This window comes from Gallinula chloropus (genome assembly GCF_964237585.1).
Source record: "Gallinula chloropus genome assembly, contig: HAP1_SCAFFOLD_690, whole genome shotgun sequence".
Taxonomy (NCBI): domain Eukaryota; kingdom Metazoa; phylum Chordata; class Aves; order Gruiformes; family Rallidae; genus Gallinula; species Gallinula chloropus.
The window spans coordinates 4,172-17,979 of record NW_028168211.1 but is presented as its reverse complement, the minus strand read 5'-3'; the positions used below and the strand labels follow the sequence as shown (position 1 = coordinate 17,979).

The 13,808-nt window shown below is 68.3% G+C and overlaps 1 protein-coding gene across 1 annotated transcript; it reads left to right on the top strand.

Moving 5' to 3' along the window:
- Window positions 1-4,955: 4,955 nt before the first annotated feature.
- LOC311204704 (sphingomyelin phosphodiesterase 5-like) lies at window positions 4,956-13,490 on the top strand (the record flags this gene model as incomplete). The annotated part of the gene is made up of 8 exons (XM_084281082.1): window positions 4,956-5,089; window positions 5,180-6,150; window positions 7,536-7,608; window positions 7,942-8,082; window positions 8,721-8,810; window positions 8,934-8,997; window positions 12,631-12,784; window positions 13,370-13,490. Coding segments are annotated over 8 exons (1,723 nt in total), but the record flags the coding sequence as incomplete, so codon positions are not given.
- Between the last annotated feature and the right edge of the window lie 318 nt (window positions 13,491-13,808).

The window sequence follows — 13,808 nt, the reverse complement described above, 5'->3', positions numbered from 1 at the left end:
CCTTCCCGTGACCCCAGTTCCCCCAGTCCCCCCAGTTCCCCCAGTGACCCCAGTGACCCCAGTGTGGCCAGAGACCCCAGTGACCCCAACGCCCCAGTGTCTCCAGTATCCTCAGAGACCCCAGCCCCCCAGTGACCCCAGTGACCCCAGTGACCCCAGTGACCCCAGTGACCCCAGCCCCCCTCAGCCTGCCCAGTGACCCCAGTCCCCCCGGTCCCCCCAGTCCCCCCCAGTCCCCCCCAGTTCCCCCCAGTGACTCGTGACACCAGTGACTCCAACCCCCCAGTTCTCCAGTTCCCCCCAGTGACCCCAGTGACCTCAGTCCCTCTAGTCCCCTCCAGCCCCCCAGTGATCCCAGCACCCCCCAGTGACACCAGTTCCCCTAGTCCCCCCAATCCCCCCAGACCCCCCCCAGTTCCCCCCAGTCCCCCCACTTCATCCCAGTCCCCCCAGTTCCCCCCAGTGACCCCAGACCCCCAGTGACCCCAGATCCCCCTCAGCCCTCCCAGTGACCCCACTTGCCTCAGTTCCCCCCAGTTCCCCCAGTGACCCCAGTTCCCCCAGCCCCTCAATCTCCCCCCAGTTCCCCCAGTGACCCCAGTGACCCCAGCCCCCCATGACCTCAGCCCCCCAGTTCCCCACAGTTCCCCCCAGTGACCTCAGCACCCCCATGACCCCAGCCCCTCAGTTCCTCCCAATCCCCCCAGTTCCCCCAGTTCCCCCAGTGACCCCAGTCCCCCAGCCCCCCCAGTCCCCCCAGACCCCCCAGTGACCCCAGTGACACCAGTTCCCCCAGTCCCCCCAGTGACCCCAGTTCCCCCTGGTGACCCCAGTGACCCCAGCCCCCCTGTGACCCCAACCCCCCAGCGACACCAGTTCCCCCCAGTGACCCCAGTTCCCCCAGCCCCTCAATCTCCCCCCAGTGACCCCAGTGACCCCAGCCCCCCAGTGACCCCAGCCCCCCAGTTCCCCCAGTTCCCCCAGTGACCCCAGTGACCCCAGCCCCCCCATGACCCCAGCCCCTCAGTTCCTCCCAATCCCCCCAATCCCCCCAGTTCCCCCCAGTGACCCCAGTTCCCCTCAGTCCCCCCAGTCCCCCCAGATCCCCAGTTCCCCCCAGTCACTCCAGTGACCCCAGTTCCCCCAGCCCACCTGTGACCCCAATCCCCCAGCGACACCAGTTCCCCCAGTTCCTCCAGTGGCCCCAGTGACCCCAGCCCCCCCATGACCCCAGCCCCTTAGTTCCTCCCAGTCCCCCCAGTTCCCCCAATCCCCCCATTTCCCCCCAGTGACCCCAGTTCCCCTAGTCCCCCCAGTCCCCCCAGACCCCTCGGTCCCCCCAGTTCCCCCAGTGACCCCAGTTCCCCCCAGTCTCTCCAGTCCCCCCAGTGACCCCAGTTCCCCCAGCCCACCTGTGACCCCAACCCCCCAGCGACACCAGTTCCCCCAGTGACCCCAGTCCCCCCAGTCCCCCCAGTTCCCCCCAGTGACCCCAGTTCCCCTAGTCCCCCCAGTCCCCCCAGTCCCCCCAGTTCCCCCCAGTGACCCCAGTGACCCCAGCACCCCCATGACCCCAGCCCCTCAGTTCCTCCCAGTCCCCCCAGTTCCCCCCAGTGACCCCAGTTCCCCTAATGCCCCCAGACCCCCCAGTTCCCCCCAGTCCCCCCATTTCCCCCCAGTGACCCCAGTGACCCCAGCTCCCCCCAGTGACCCCAGCACCCCCATGACCCCAGCCCTTCAGTTCCTCCCAGTCCCCCCAGTTCCCCCCAGTGACCCCAGTCCCCCCAGACCCCCCAGTCTCCCCAGTCCCCCCATTTCCCCCCAGTGCCCCCAGTGACCCCAGCCCCCCAGACTCCCCAGTTCCCCCCAGTCCCCCCATTTCCCCCCAGTGCCCCCAGTGACCCCAGCCCAGCCCATACTGGGAGCGGCACCAGCCCAGCAGGCCGCACAGGCCGGCCGGCGCCGTGGGGCTGCCGACTCAGTGGGGAGTGGGCCGGGACTGGGGTGAACTGGGCCCAGACTGGGGCGAGGGGGCAGGCGCTGGGCCTGGCGTGCCGCGGCGTGCCGGGGTGCCGGGCCCGGGGGGCACAGAGGCGCCGGGGAACCCGTCGGGCCAGGCCGGCCGGTCTCGGCCCTGCCCGCGCTCCCCTCAGCCGCCGCCGCAGCCGCGGGGGTCCCGGGGACGGCGGCCCCCCCCAGACCGGCCTGGAGGTGGGGGGCTGCCCGCCCCGGGGGTGGGGCTGGGGTGGGTGAGGGGCTGTGGGGGCTCGGGGGTGGTTGGGGTGATGGGGGCAGCGAGGGCGGCTGGTGCCGCGGCCACTGGGCAGACTGGGGGGAACTGGGGGGTGTTTGGGGGGAATTGGGGGGCTGTATGTCCCCACTGGGGGGATTTGGGGGGATATTGGGGAGGGGGGTGTCCCTAAGGGGCTCTAGAGGGAATTGGGGGGGTGGTCCTGGGGGTGAGGGGCTGTGGGGGCTCGGGGGTGGTTGGGGTGATGGGAGTCAGCGAGGGCGGCTGGTGCCGCAGCCACTGGGCAGACTGGGGGGAACTGGGGGGGTGTTTGGGGGGAATTGGGGGGCTGTATGTCCCCCCTGGGGGGCTTTTGGGGGATATTGGGGAGGGGGGTGTCCCCTAAGGGGCTCTAGAGGGAATTGGGGGGGTGGCCCTGGGGGTGAGGGGCTGTGGGGTTGTGATGGTTGGGGTGATGGGGGCAGCGAGGGCGGCTGGTGCCGCGGCCACTGGGCAGACTGGGGGGAACTGGGGGGTGTTTGGGGGGAATTGGGGGTCTGTATGTCCCCCCTGAGGGGCTTTGGGGGGATATTGGGGAGGGGGGTGTCCCCTAAGGGGCTCTGAGGGGAATTGGGGGGTGGTCCTGGGGGTGAGGGGCTGTGGGGGCTCAGGGATGGTTGGGGTGCCGGGAGTCAGTGAGGGCGGCTGGTGCCGCAGCCACTGGGCAGACTGGGGGGAACTGGGGGGGTGTTTTGGGGGGAATTGGGGGGGCTGTATGTCCCCCCTGGGGGGCTTTGGGGGTATATTGGGGAGGGGGGTGTCCCCTTAGGGGCTCTGGGGGCAATTGGGGGGTATGTGTGTCCCCTTAGGGGCTCTGTGGGGAATTGGGGGGTGGTCCTGGGGTGAGGGGCTGTGGGGGCAGGGGGATGGTTGGGGTGATGGGAGCTGGACAGGGTGGCTGGTGCTGCGGCCACTGGGCAGACTGGGGGGAACTGGGGGGGGTCTGTGTCCCCCGAGGGGCTCTGGGGGAAATTGGGAGGGGGGTGTGTGTCCCCTTAGGGGCTCTAGAGGGAATTGGGGGGGTGGTCCTGGGGGTGAGGGGCTGTGGTGATGGTTGGGGTGCTGGGTGCTGGACAGGGTGGCTGTTGCCATGGCAACTGGACAGGCCTGGGGGGAATTGGGGGGTGTTTTGGGGGGGATTGAGGGTCTGTATGTCCCCCCGGGGCGCTTTGGGGGGATATTGGGGGGGTCTGTGCCCCCCGAGGGGCTCTGGGGGGAGCTGGGGGGGGTGTGTGTCCCGTGGGGGGGGCTGTGGGGCACGGAGGCGCCGGGGAACCCGTCGGGCCAGGCCGGCCGGTCTCGGCCCTGCCCGCGCTCCCCTCAGCCGCCGCCGCAGCCGCGGGGGTCCCGGGGACGGCGGCCCCCCCAGACCGGCCTGGAGGTGGGGGGCTGCCCGCCCCGGGGGTGGGGCTGGGGTGGGTGAGGGGCTGTGGGGGCTCGGGGGTGGTTGGGGTGATGGGGGCAGCGAGGGGGCTGGTGCCGCGGCCACTGGGCAGACTGGGGGGAACTGGGGGGGTGTTTGGGGGAATTGGGGGGCTGTATGTCCCCCCTGGGGGGATTTGGGGGGATATTGGGGAGGGGGGTGTCCCCTAAGGGGCTCTAGAGGGAATTGGGGCGGTGGTCCTGGGGTTGAGGGGCTGTGGGGTTGTGATGGTTGGGGTGCCGGGAGTCGGTGAGGGCGGCTGGTGCCGCGGCCACTGGGCAGACTGGGGGGAACTGGGGGGTGTTTGGGGGGAATTGGGGGGCTGTATGTCCCCTAAGGGGCTCTGAGGGGAATTGGGGGGTGGTCCTGTGGGTGAGGGGCTGTGGGGGCAGGGGGTGGTTGGGGTGATGGGGGCAGCGAGGGCGGCTGGTGCCGCGGCCACTGGGCAGACTGGGAGGAACTGGGGGGTGTTTGGGGGGAATTGGGGGGCTGTATGTCCCCCTTGAGGGGCTCTGGGGGCAATTGGGGAGGGGGGTGTCCCCTAAGGGGCTCTAGAGGGAATTGGGGGGGTGGTCCTGGGGGTGAGGGGCTGTGGGGGCAGGGGGGTGGTTGGGGTGCCGGGAGTCAGTGAGGGCGGCTGGTGCCGCGGCCACTGGGCAGACTGGGGGGAACTGGGGGGTGTTTGGGGGGAATTGGGGGGTGTGTGTCCCCCCTGAGTGGCTCTGAGGGGAATTGGGGGGTGGTCCTGGGGGTGAGGGGCTGTGGGGGCTCGGGGATGGTTGGGGTGCCGGGAGTCGGTGAGGGCGGCTGGTGCCGCAGCCACTGGGCAGACTGGGAGGAACTGGGGGAGTGTTTGGGGGGAATTGGGGGTGTGTGTGTGTCCCCAGGCGGCTTTGGGGGGGAATTGGGGGGTATGTGTGTCCCCTGGGGGACTTTGGGGGGGAATTCGGGGGGTGTCTGTGTCTCCTGAAGGGCTCTGGGGGCACATGTGGGGGTTGTGTCCCCCCTGAGGGGCTCAGGAGGGAATTGGGGGGGGGGGTGTGTCCCCTGAGGGGCCTTGGGGGGTAATTGGGGGGGGTCTCTGTCTCCTGAGGGGCTCTGGGAGGAATTGGGGGGGGGTGTGTCCCCTGAGAGGCTCTGGAGGGATTTGGGGGGGGTCTGTGTCCCCCCCGAGGGGCTCTGGGGGGAATCGGGGGGGTTGTGTCCCCCCTGAGAGGCCCTGGGGACCCCCCATTGCCGCAGCCCCCGTGCTGAGCCCCCCCTCACCGCGCTGCCTCCCGGGGCTGCGTGGGACGGTCCCGGCTGCCGGGAGGTTCCCACGGTGCCGGCCGGGCCGCGGCGGCTCCGCCGAGGCCTCCGCTGGGGCCTCCTGTGGGGTGGGGTGTGGAGTGGGGTGGGGGTCCCACTGCCCACCCCCCCCCCCCAGCGTGGGGTCTCCTCTCTCTCTCTCTCTGTGTCCCCCACAGGTCGCTCCAGCAGCACCGGGGGTCCCGGTGACTCCGCGGTTCCCCTCCGGCCCGACGCGGCGGCGCCCCGGCACGCCGGCGCCATGGTGCTGCCGCAGTCCCCCTACCCCAACCGTGCCGTGGCCGCCGTGGCCACCGTGGCCTCGTGGCTGCTGGCCCCGGGCTACTGGGCCCTCAACCGGCTCCTGGACCTGCGGCCCACCACGGCGCAGCGGCCGCGGCCCTGCGGTGTCGCCGGGCGGGCGGTGGCGGGGTTGGCGTACGTGGCGCTGGTGCTGCTCTGCTTGCCCTTGACCGTCCTGGGCTTACTGGTGTGGTTACCGGTGCAGGCCGTACGCCGGCCCTTCGCTTACCAGTACAACGCCAGCGCGGCGCCGGCGGAGCCCTGGGAGCTCCGGCAGCGCCGCAGCTTCACCTTCCTCAGCGCCAACGTCTGCCTCCTGCCCAGCGGCCTGGCCAAGTTCAGCAACCTGGGCCAGACGCCGCGGCGCGCCGAGTACATCGCCCGCTGCCTGGTGCCGGCGGCGGTGCCACCACCCCAGCCCCGCGACGCCTGGGTGGGCCTGGTGGAGCCGCGAAGCCACGAGGGCGGCGGGGACAGCGACGGCGGCGTCTACGGTGGGACGGGGCGGCGGAGCCCCGGCAGCGTGGCGGTGGAGGTGCCGGGAGGTGCCGGCGAGGCCGTGGTGGTGCCGCTGGCGGAGCGGCTGCCGGCGGACGCCGACTTCGTCTGTCTGCAGGAGGTGTTCGACGCCGGCGCCGCCGCCACCCTGCGCCGGCGGCTGGGCAGCGCCTACCCCCACGTGCTGACCGAGGTGGGGGCACGGGGGCTGCGGCGCTGGCGGCTGAAGGTGTTCGGCAGCGGGCTGCTCCTGGCCAGCCGCTACCCGCTGCTGGCGGCGCGGTGCCACGGCTTCCCCAACGGCACCCGCGAGGACGCGCTGGCGGCCAAGGGGCTGCTGGCTGTGCAGGTGAGTGGGGACCCCCACCCTGTGCCACCACCCTGTGCCGGCATTGTGCCGGCGTGTGCCACCCTGTGCCACACTGTGCCAGTGTGTGACACCCTGTGCCACCCTGTGCCGGCGTGTGCCACCCTGTGCCACACTGTGCTGCCCTGTGCCAGTGTGTGACACCCTGTGCCACCCTGTGCCGGTGTGTGCCGCTACCCTGTGCTGCCCTGTGCCACCCTGTACTGGCATGTGCCACCCTGTGCCAGCATGTGCCACCACCCTGTGCCGCCCTCTGCCTGCATGTGCTGCCCTGTGCCATCACCCTGTGCCAGCATGTGCTGCCCTGTGCCGTCCTGTGCCACCCTGTGCCAGTGTGTGCCACCCTGTGACACCTTGTGCCAGAATGTGCCACCGCATGCCGCTCTGTGCCACCACCCTGTGCCACCTTGTGCTGTCCTGTGCCACCCTGTGCCGCCCTGTGCCACCCTGTGCCGGTGTGTGCCACCACCCTGTGCCACCCTGTGCCACCCTGTGCTGCCTTGTGCCACCCTGTGCCAGCGTGTGCCACCCTGTGCCACCACCCTGTGCCACCCTGTGCCTGCATGTGCTGCCCTGTGCCGCCCTGTGCTGCCCTGTGCCACCACCCTGTGCCACCCTGTGCTGCCTTGTGCCACCCTGTGCCACCCTGTGCCGCCCTGTGACACCTTGTGCCAGAATGTGCCACCGCATGCCGCTCTGTGCCACCACCCTGTGCCACCTTGTGCTGTCCTGTGCCACCCTGTGCCGCCCTGTGCCACCCTGTGCCGGTGTGTGCCACCACCCTGTGCCACCCTGTGCCACCCTGTGCTGCCTTGTGCCACCCTGTGCCAGCGTGTGCCACCCTGTGCCACCACCCTGTGCCACCCTGTGCCTGCATGTGCTGCCCTGTGCCGCCCTGTGCTGCCCTGTGCCACCACCCTGTGCCACCCTGTGCTGCCTTGTGCCACCCTGTGCCGGTGTGTGCCACCCTGTGCCACCACCCTGTGCCACCCTGTGCCGCCCTGTGCCACCCTGTGCCGGCATGTGCCACCGCGTGCCGCCCTGTGCCACCACCCTGTGCCACCTTGTGCTGCCCTGTGCCACCCTGTGCTGCCCTGTGCCACCCTGTGCCGGTGTGTGCCACCCTGTGCCACCCTGATCCACCCTGTGCCACCCTGTGCCGGCATATCGTCTGGATGCCTATCTGTGTAATATGAGATAGGGAGCCTGCTTTGGCAGGGGGGTTGGACCCGATGATCTCTTGAGGTCCCTTCCAACCCCTGAGATTCTGTATCGTCTGTATATGCCACCACCCTGTGCTGCCCAGTGCCACCCTGTGCCTCCCTGTGCCGCCCTGTGCCATGGCTGAGGGTGCCGTGTCCCTGTAGGTGCTGCTGGGCTCGGCGCAGGGCCGGAGGGTCGTGGGCTACATCGGCTGCACCCACCTGCAGGCGCCCGCAGGTCAGTGGTGATGGTGGTGGTGATGGTGGGGATGGTGCTGGTGGTGGTGGTGATGGTGGTGATGGTGATGGTGGTGATGCCAGTGGTGGTGGTGATGGTGATCGTGATCGTGATAGTGGTGGTGATGCCAGTGCTGATGGTGCTGGTGGTGGGGATGGTGGTGATGGTTATGCCAGTGCTGATGGTGATGGTGGTGGTGATGGTGTTGGTGCTGGTGGTGATGGTGATGGTGGTGGTGGAGGTTGGGGGTCCCGGTTCCATGGGGCTGGCGGTGCCACCAGGCGCGTGTTCCCCCGGTGGGTGCCGCGCCCGACGCCGGTGCCGGTGCCGCAGGTGACGCCGCGGTGCGGGACGCGCAGCTGACGCTGGCGCTGCGCTGGCTGCAGCTCTTCCGGGAGGAGCAGGCGCAGCGCGGGGACGTGGTGGCCTTTGACGTGCTGTGCGGGGACCTCAACTTCGACAACTGCTCCGCAGGTGGGCTGGGGGTGTCCCCACAGCCCATCCCCACCCCATCCCATCCCACCTCATCCCATCCCATCCCCAGTCCCATCCCATCCCATCCCCATCCCATCCCATCCCATCCCATCCCCATCCCATCCCATCCCCATCCCATCCCCATCCCATCCCATCCCATCCCATCCCATCCCATCCCATCCCCATCCCATCCCCATCCCATCCCATCCCCATCCCATCCCATCCCATCCCCATCCCCATCCCATCCCATCCCATCCCCATCCCATCCCCATCCCCATCCCCATCCCATCCCATCCCATCCCATCCCATCCCATCCCATCCCCATCCCCATCCCCATCCCATCCCATCCCATCCCATCCCCATCCCCATCCCCATCCCCATCCCCATCCCCATCCCATCCCCATCCCATCTCATCCCCATCCCCATCCCATCCCATCCCATCCCATCCCATCCCATCCCATCCCATCCCATCCCATCCCATCCCATCCCATCCCCATCCCCATCCCCATCCCCATCCCCATCCCATCCCATCCCCATCCCATCCCATCCCATCCCATCCCATCCCCATCCCCATCCCCATCCCCATCCCATCCCATCCCATTCCATCCCCATCCCATCCCATCCCATCCTCCCCCCAGGTGACCGGCTCAACCAGAGGCACCAGCTCTTTGATCTCTACCATGACCCGTGCCGCTCCGGGCCCGGCCAAGACGCTCCCTGGGCCATCGGTGGGACATGACCCCCCCCACCCCCCAAAACACCGGGACTCCCCAGGACCCCCTGATGTTGTCCCCAGGGAGGGGGACACGGGGGGTCCCACTCACGGGTGGCACCCTGTGTGTCCCCCCCAGGGACGCTGCTCAACTACCTGAGGATCTATGAGGAGCCTGTGGCCAGCCCGGAGCGGCTGCGGAGGTGATGGGGGCACCGGGGGCACAGGGGGTACCGGGGGCACAGGGGGGCACAGGGGGTACCGGGGGGATTGGGGGGATGTGGGGTATGGGGGGCATGGGGGACATGGGGGACACAGGGGGCATGGGGTGCACAAGGGATGGGGGGGCACGAGGGGCATGGGGGGGCATAGGGGGTGTGGGGGGGGCATGGGGGGTACAGGGGGCACATTGGGACATGGGGGGCACAGGGACATGTGGGTTTTGGGGGCGTGGGGGGCACAGTGGGCATGGGGGGCATGGGGGGTACAGGGGGCACAGGGGGCATGGGAGGTGCAGGGAGCACAAGGGACATGGGGGGCATAGGGGGTACAGGGGCACAGGGGGCATGGGGGGCATGGGGACACGAGGGACATAGGGGGCACAGGGGACGTGTGGGGGGCTTGGGGGGTATGGGGGGTACAGGGGCACAGGGGGAATGAGGGGCATTGGGGGTACAGGGGGCACAGGGGACGTGGGGGAGGTTTGGGGGGTATGGGGGTACAGGGGCACAGGGGGAATGGGGGGGCATAGGGGGATATGGGAGACACGGGGGGCACAGGGGACGCAGGGGACACGGGGGACATGGGGGGCACAGGGGGACATAGAGGGACACAAGGAGCATGGGGGATGTGGGGGGACACAGGGGCACTCGGGGGTCAGGGGGTCAGGGGCCCTGGGGGGTGGATGCTGCCCTGGCCCGGGGAGGGGTGACACCGGCAGCAGGGACCCCTCCATCCCTGTGTCACCATGTCCCTGTGCCACCGTGTCCCCATGTCACCGTGCCCCCATGTCACCATGTCCCCATGTCACCGCATCCCTGTGTCACCGTGTCCCCGTGTCACCGTGTCCCTGTGTCACTGTGTCCCCATGTCACTGCGTCCCTGTTTCACCGTGTCCCCACATCCCCGTGCCACTGTGTCCCTGTGCCACTGTGTCCCCATGCCACCATGTCCCTGTGTCACCATGTCCCCTTGTCACCGTGTCCCCTCCTCCCTGTGTCATTGTGTCCCTGTGTCACCGTGTCCCCATGTCACCGCGTCCCTGTGCCACCATGTCCCATGTCACCGCGTCCCTGTGTCACCGTGTCCCCACATCCCCGTGCCACTGTGTCCCTGTATCACTGTGTCCCCATGCCACCATGTCCCTGTGTCACCTTGTCCTGTCCATGTCCACCCCGTGTCACCTCCTCCCTGTGCCACCTCCTCCCTGTGTCACCGTGTCCCCATGCCACCACATCCTTGTGTCACTGTGTCCTGTCCATGTCTTCTGCCCTGTGCCACCTCCTCCCTGTGCCACCTCCTCCCTGTGTCACCACATCCCTGTGTCACCTGCAACCTGTGTCACCACATCCCTGTGCCACCGTGTCCCCGTGTCACAACATCCTTATGCCACCTCTTCCCTGTGCCACCTCCTCCCCATGTCCCCGTGCCACTGTGTCCCTGTGTCACCGCATCCCCGTGCCACCTCCTGCCCATGCCACCATGTCCCCATGTCCCCGTGTCCCCATGTCCCCATGCCCCTGGGTGCCTGTGCCATGGTGTCCCCATGTCCCCACATCCCCATGCCCCCGCGTGCCCTGTGCCACCGTGTCCCTGTGTCACCACATCCCCATTCCACTTCCTGCCCATGTCCCTGTGTCCCTGTGCCACCGTGTCCCAGTGCCCCCATGTCCCCACACCACGTGTCCCTGTGTCACCACATCCCCCTGCCCCCGCATCCCCGTGCCACTATGTCCCCGTGCCCCCATGTCACCACATCCCTGTGCCAACACATCCCTGTGCTACCATGTCCCTGTGTCCCCATGTCCCCATGTCCCCATGCCCCGTGTGCCCTGTGCCATGGTGTCCCCATGTCCCCGCTTCCCATGCCACAGTGTCCCTGTGCCCCTCTGTCCCCATGTCCCCACATCCCTGTGCCATGGTGTCCCCGTGCCACATGTTCCTGTGCCCCTGTGTCCCCATGCCAGGTGTCCCTGTGTCCCCACATCCCCATGCCATGGTGTCCCCATATCCCCACATCCCTGTGCCCCTGTGTCCCCATGTCCCCACATCCCTGTGCCATGGTGTCCCCGTGCCCCTGTGTCCCCATGCCACGTGTCCCTGTGTCCCCACATCCCCATGCCATGGTGTCCCCATGTCCCCACATCCTTGTGCCCCTGTGTCCCCATGTCACAGTGTCCCAGTGTCCCCACATCCCCATGCCATGGTGTCCCCATGTCCCCACATCCCAGTGCCACAGTGTCCCTGTGCCCGTGTCCCCATGTCATGGTGTCCCCATGTCCCCACATCCTGGTGCCATGTCCCCGTGCCCCTGTGTCCCCATGTCACTCTGTCCCCATGTCCCCACATCCTTGTGCCCCTGTGTCCCCACGCCCCGGTGTCCCCATGTCACGATGTGTCCGTGTCCCTGTGTCCCCATGCCATGGTGTCCCCATGTCCCCATATGCCAGTGCCCCTGTGTCCCCATGTCACGGTGCCCCTGTGTCCCCACGTCCTGGTGTCCCTGTGTCCCCACGTCCCGGTGCCCCTGTGTCCCCACGTCCCTGTGCCCCTGTGTCCCCATGTCACGGTGTCCCTGTGTCCCCACGTCCTGGTGTCCCTGTGCCCCTGTGTCCCCATGTCACGCTGTCCCTGTGTCCCCACGTCATGCTGTCCCTGTGTATCTATGTCATGGTGTCCCCGTGTCCCTGTGTCCCCACGTCATGGTGTCACTGTGCCCCGGTGTCCCCATCTCATGGTGTCCCTGTGTCCCTGTGTCCCCACGTCATGGTGTCCCTGTGCCCCTGTGTCCCCATGTCACCGTGTCCCTGTGTCCCCACGTCCCGGTGCCCCTGTGTCCCCATGTCACGGTGTCCCTGTGTCCCCATGTCATGGTGTCCCTGTGCCCCGGTGTCCCCATGTCACGGTGTCCCTGTGTCCCTGTGTCCCCACGTCACGCTGTCCCTGTGTCCCCATGTCACGCTGTCCCTGTGTCCCCATGTCACGGTGTCCCTGTGCCCCTGTGTCCCCATGTCACGCTGTCCCTGTGTCCCCATGTCACGGTGTCCCTGTGTCCCTGTGTCCCCATGTCACCGTGTCCCTGTGTCCCCATGTCACGGTGTCCCTGTGTCCCTGTGTCCCCACGTCATGGTGTCCCTGTGTCCCTGTGTCCCCATGTCATGGTGTCCCTGTGTCCCCACGTCATGGTGTCCCTGTGCCCCTGTGTCCCCATGTCACGGTGTCCCTGTGTCCCCATGTCATGGTGTCCCCGTGTCCCTGTGTCCCCACGTCATGGTGTCCCTGTGTCCCCATGTCACGGTGTCCCTGTGTCCCTGTGTCCCCATGTCACCGTGTCCCTGTGTCCCCATGTCACGGTGTCCCTGTGTCCCTGTGTCCCCACGTCCTGGTGTCCCTGTGCCCCGGTGTCCCCATGTCACGGTGCCCCTGTGTCCCCACGTCCCTGTGCCCCTGTGTCCCCACGTCCCTGTGCCCCTGTGTCCCCACGTCACGCTGTCCCTGTGTCCCCACGTCACGGTGTCCCTGTGTCCCCATGTCACGGTGTCCCCGTGTCCCTGTGTCCCCATGTCACGGTGTCCCTGTGTCCCTGTGTCCCACGTGACGGTGTCCCCACCCCGCAGGACGCTGTCACAGCCGGCGGGGCGGCAGGAGTACCTGGCGGGCCCGATCCTGGCCAATGGGCAGCCGGATCCGGCAGCACCGCGGCCCTGGCAGGGCCGGAGGGTGGATTATATCCTGTACCGGCAGCACCACGGGGACCCGGCGCTGAGCACGGTGAGGGGAGGGGAGGGGATGGGAGGGGATGGGGATGGGGATGGGGATGGGATGGGATGGGATGGGATGGGATGGGATGGGATGGGATGGGATGGGGATGGGGATGGGATGGGGATGGGATGGGATGGGATGGGATGGGATGGGATGGGATGGGGATGGGGATGGGATGGGGATGGGATGGGATGGGATGGGATGGGATGTGGATCGGGATGGGATGGGGATGGGATGGGGATGGGATGGGGATGGGATGGGATGGGGATTGGGATGGGATGGGGATGGGATGGGATGGGATGGGATGGGATGGGATGGGATGGGATGGGATGGGGATGGGATGGGATGGGATGGGATGGGATGGGGATGGGATGGGGATGGGGATGGGGATGGGGATGGGGATGGGATGGGATGGGATGGGATGGGATGGGATGGGATGGGATGGGATGGGATGGGATGGGATGGGGATGGGGATGGGATGGGGATGGGATGGGGATGGGATGGGATGGGATGGGATGGGGATGGGATGGGGATGGGGATGGGATTGGGGGCTCTCTGTGCCCCCCGCAGCCCCGCTGACCCCTCTCTCTGCAGGACGTGGCCGGGGTCTCCTTCATCACCCAGCTGGCCGCCCACTCTGACCACCTGCCCGTGGCGCTGCGGCTGGATGTGGCGCCCGCTGCGCCCTGAGCCCGGCACAGGCCGGGAGCTGCCGGCACCGCGCTGAGCGCCGGGGGTGGGGGCAGGGGGGGCAGCGGTCCGGCTGTGATCCGGTCAGGATCCAGCCATGAGCCACTTGTGATCCGGCCACGAGCTGGTCGTGATGCAGTCGTGATCCGGCTGTGATCCGGTCACAGTCCAGTCACGATCCGGCTGTGAGCTGGTTACAGCCCAGCCACGATCCAGCTGTGATCCAGTCACGATCCAGTTGTGATCCAGTCATGATCCGGCTGTGATCCAGCCACAATCCAGTTGTGATCCAGTCACGATCCAGCTGTGATCCAGTCATGATCTGGTCACCATCCGGCCATGA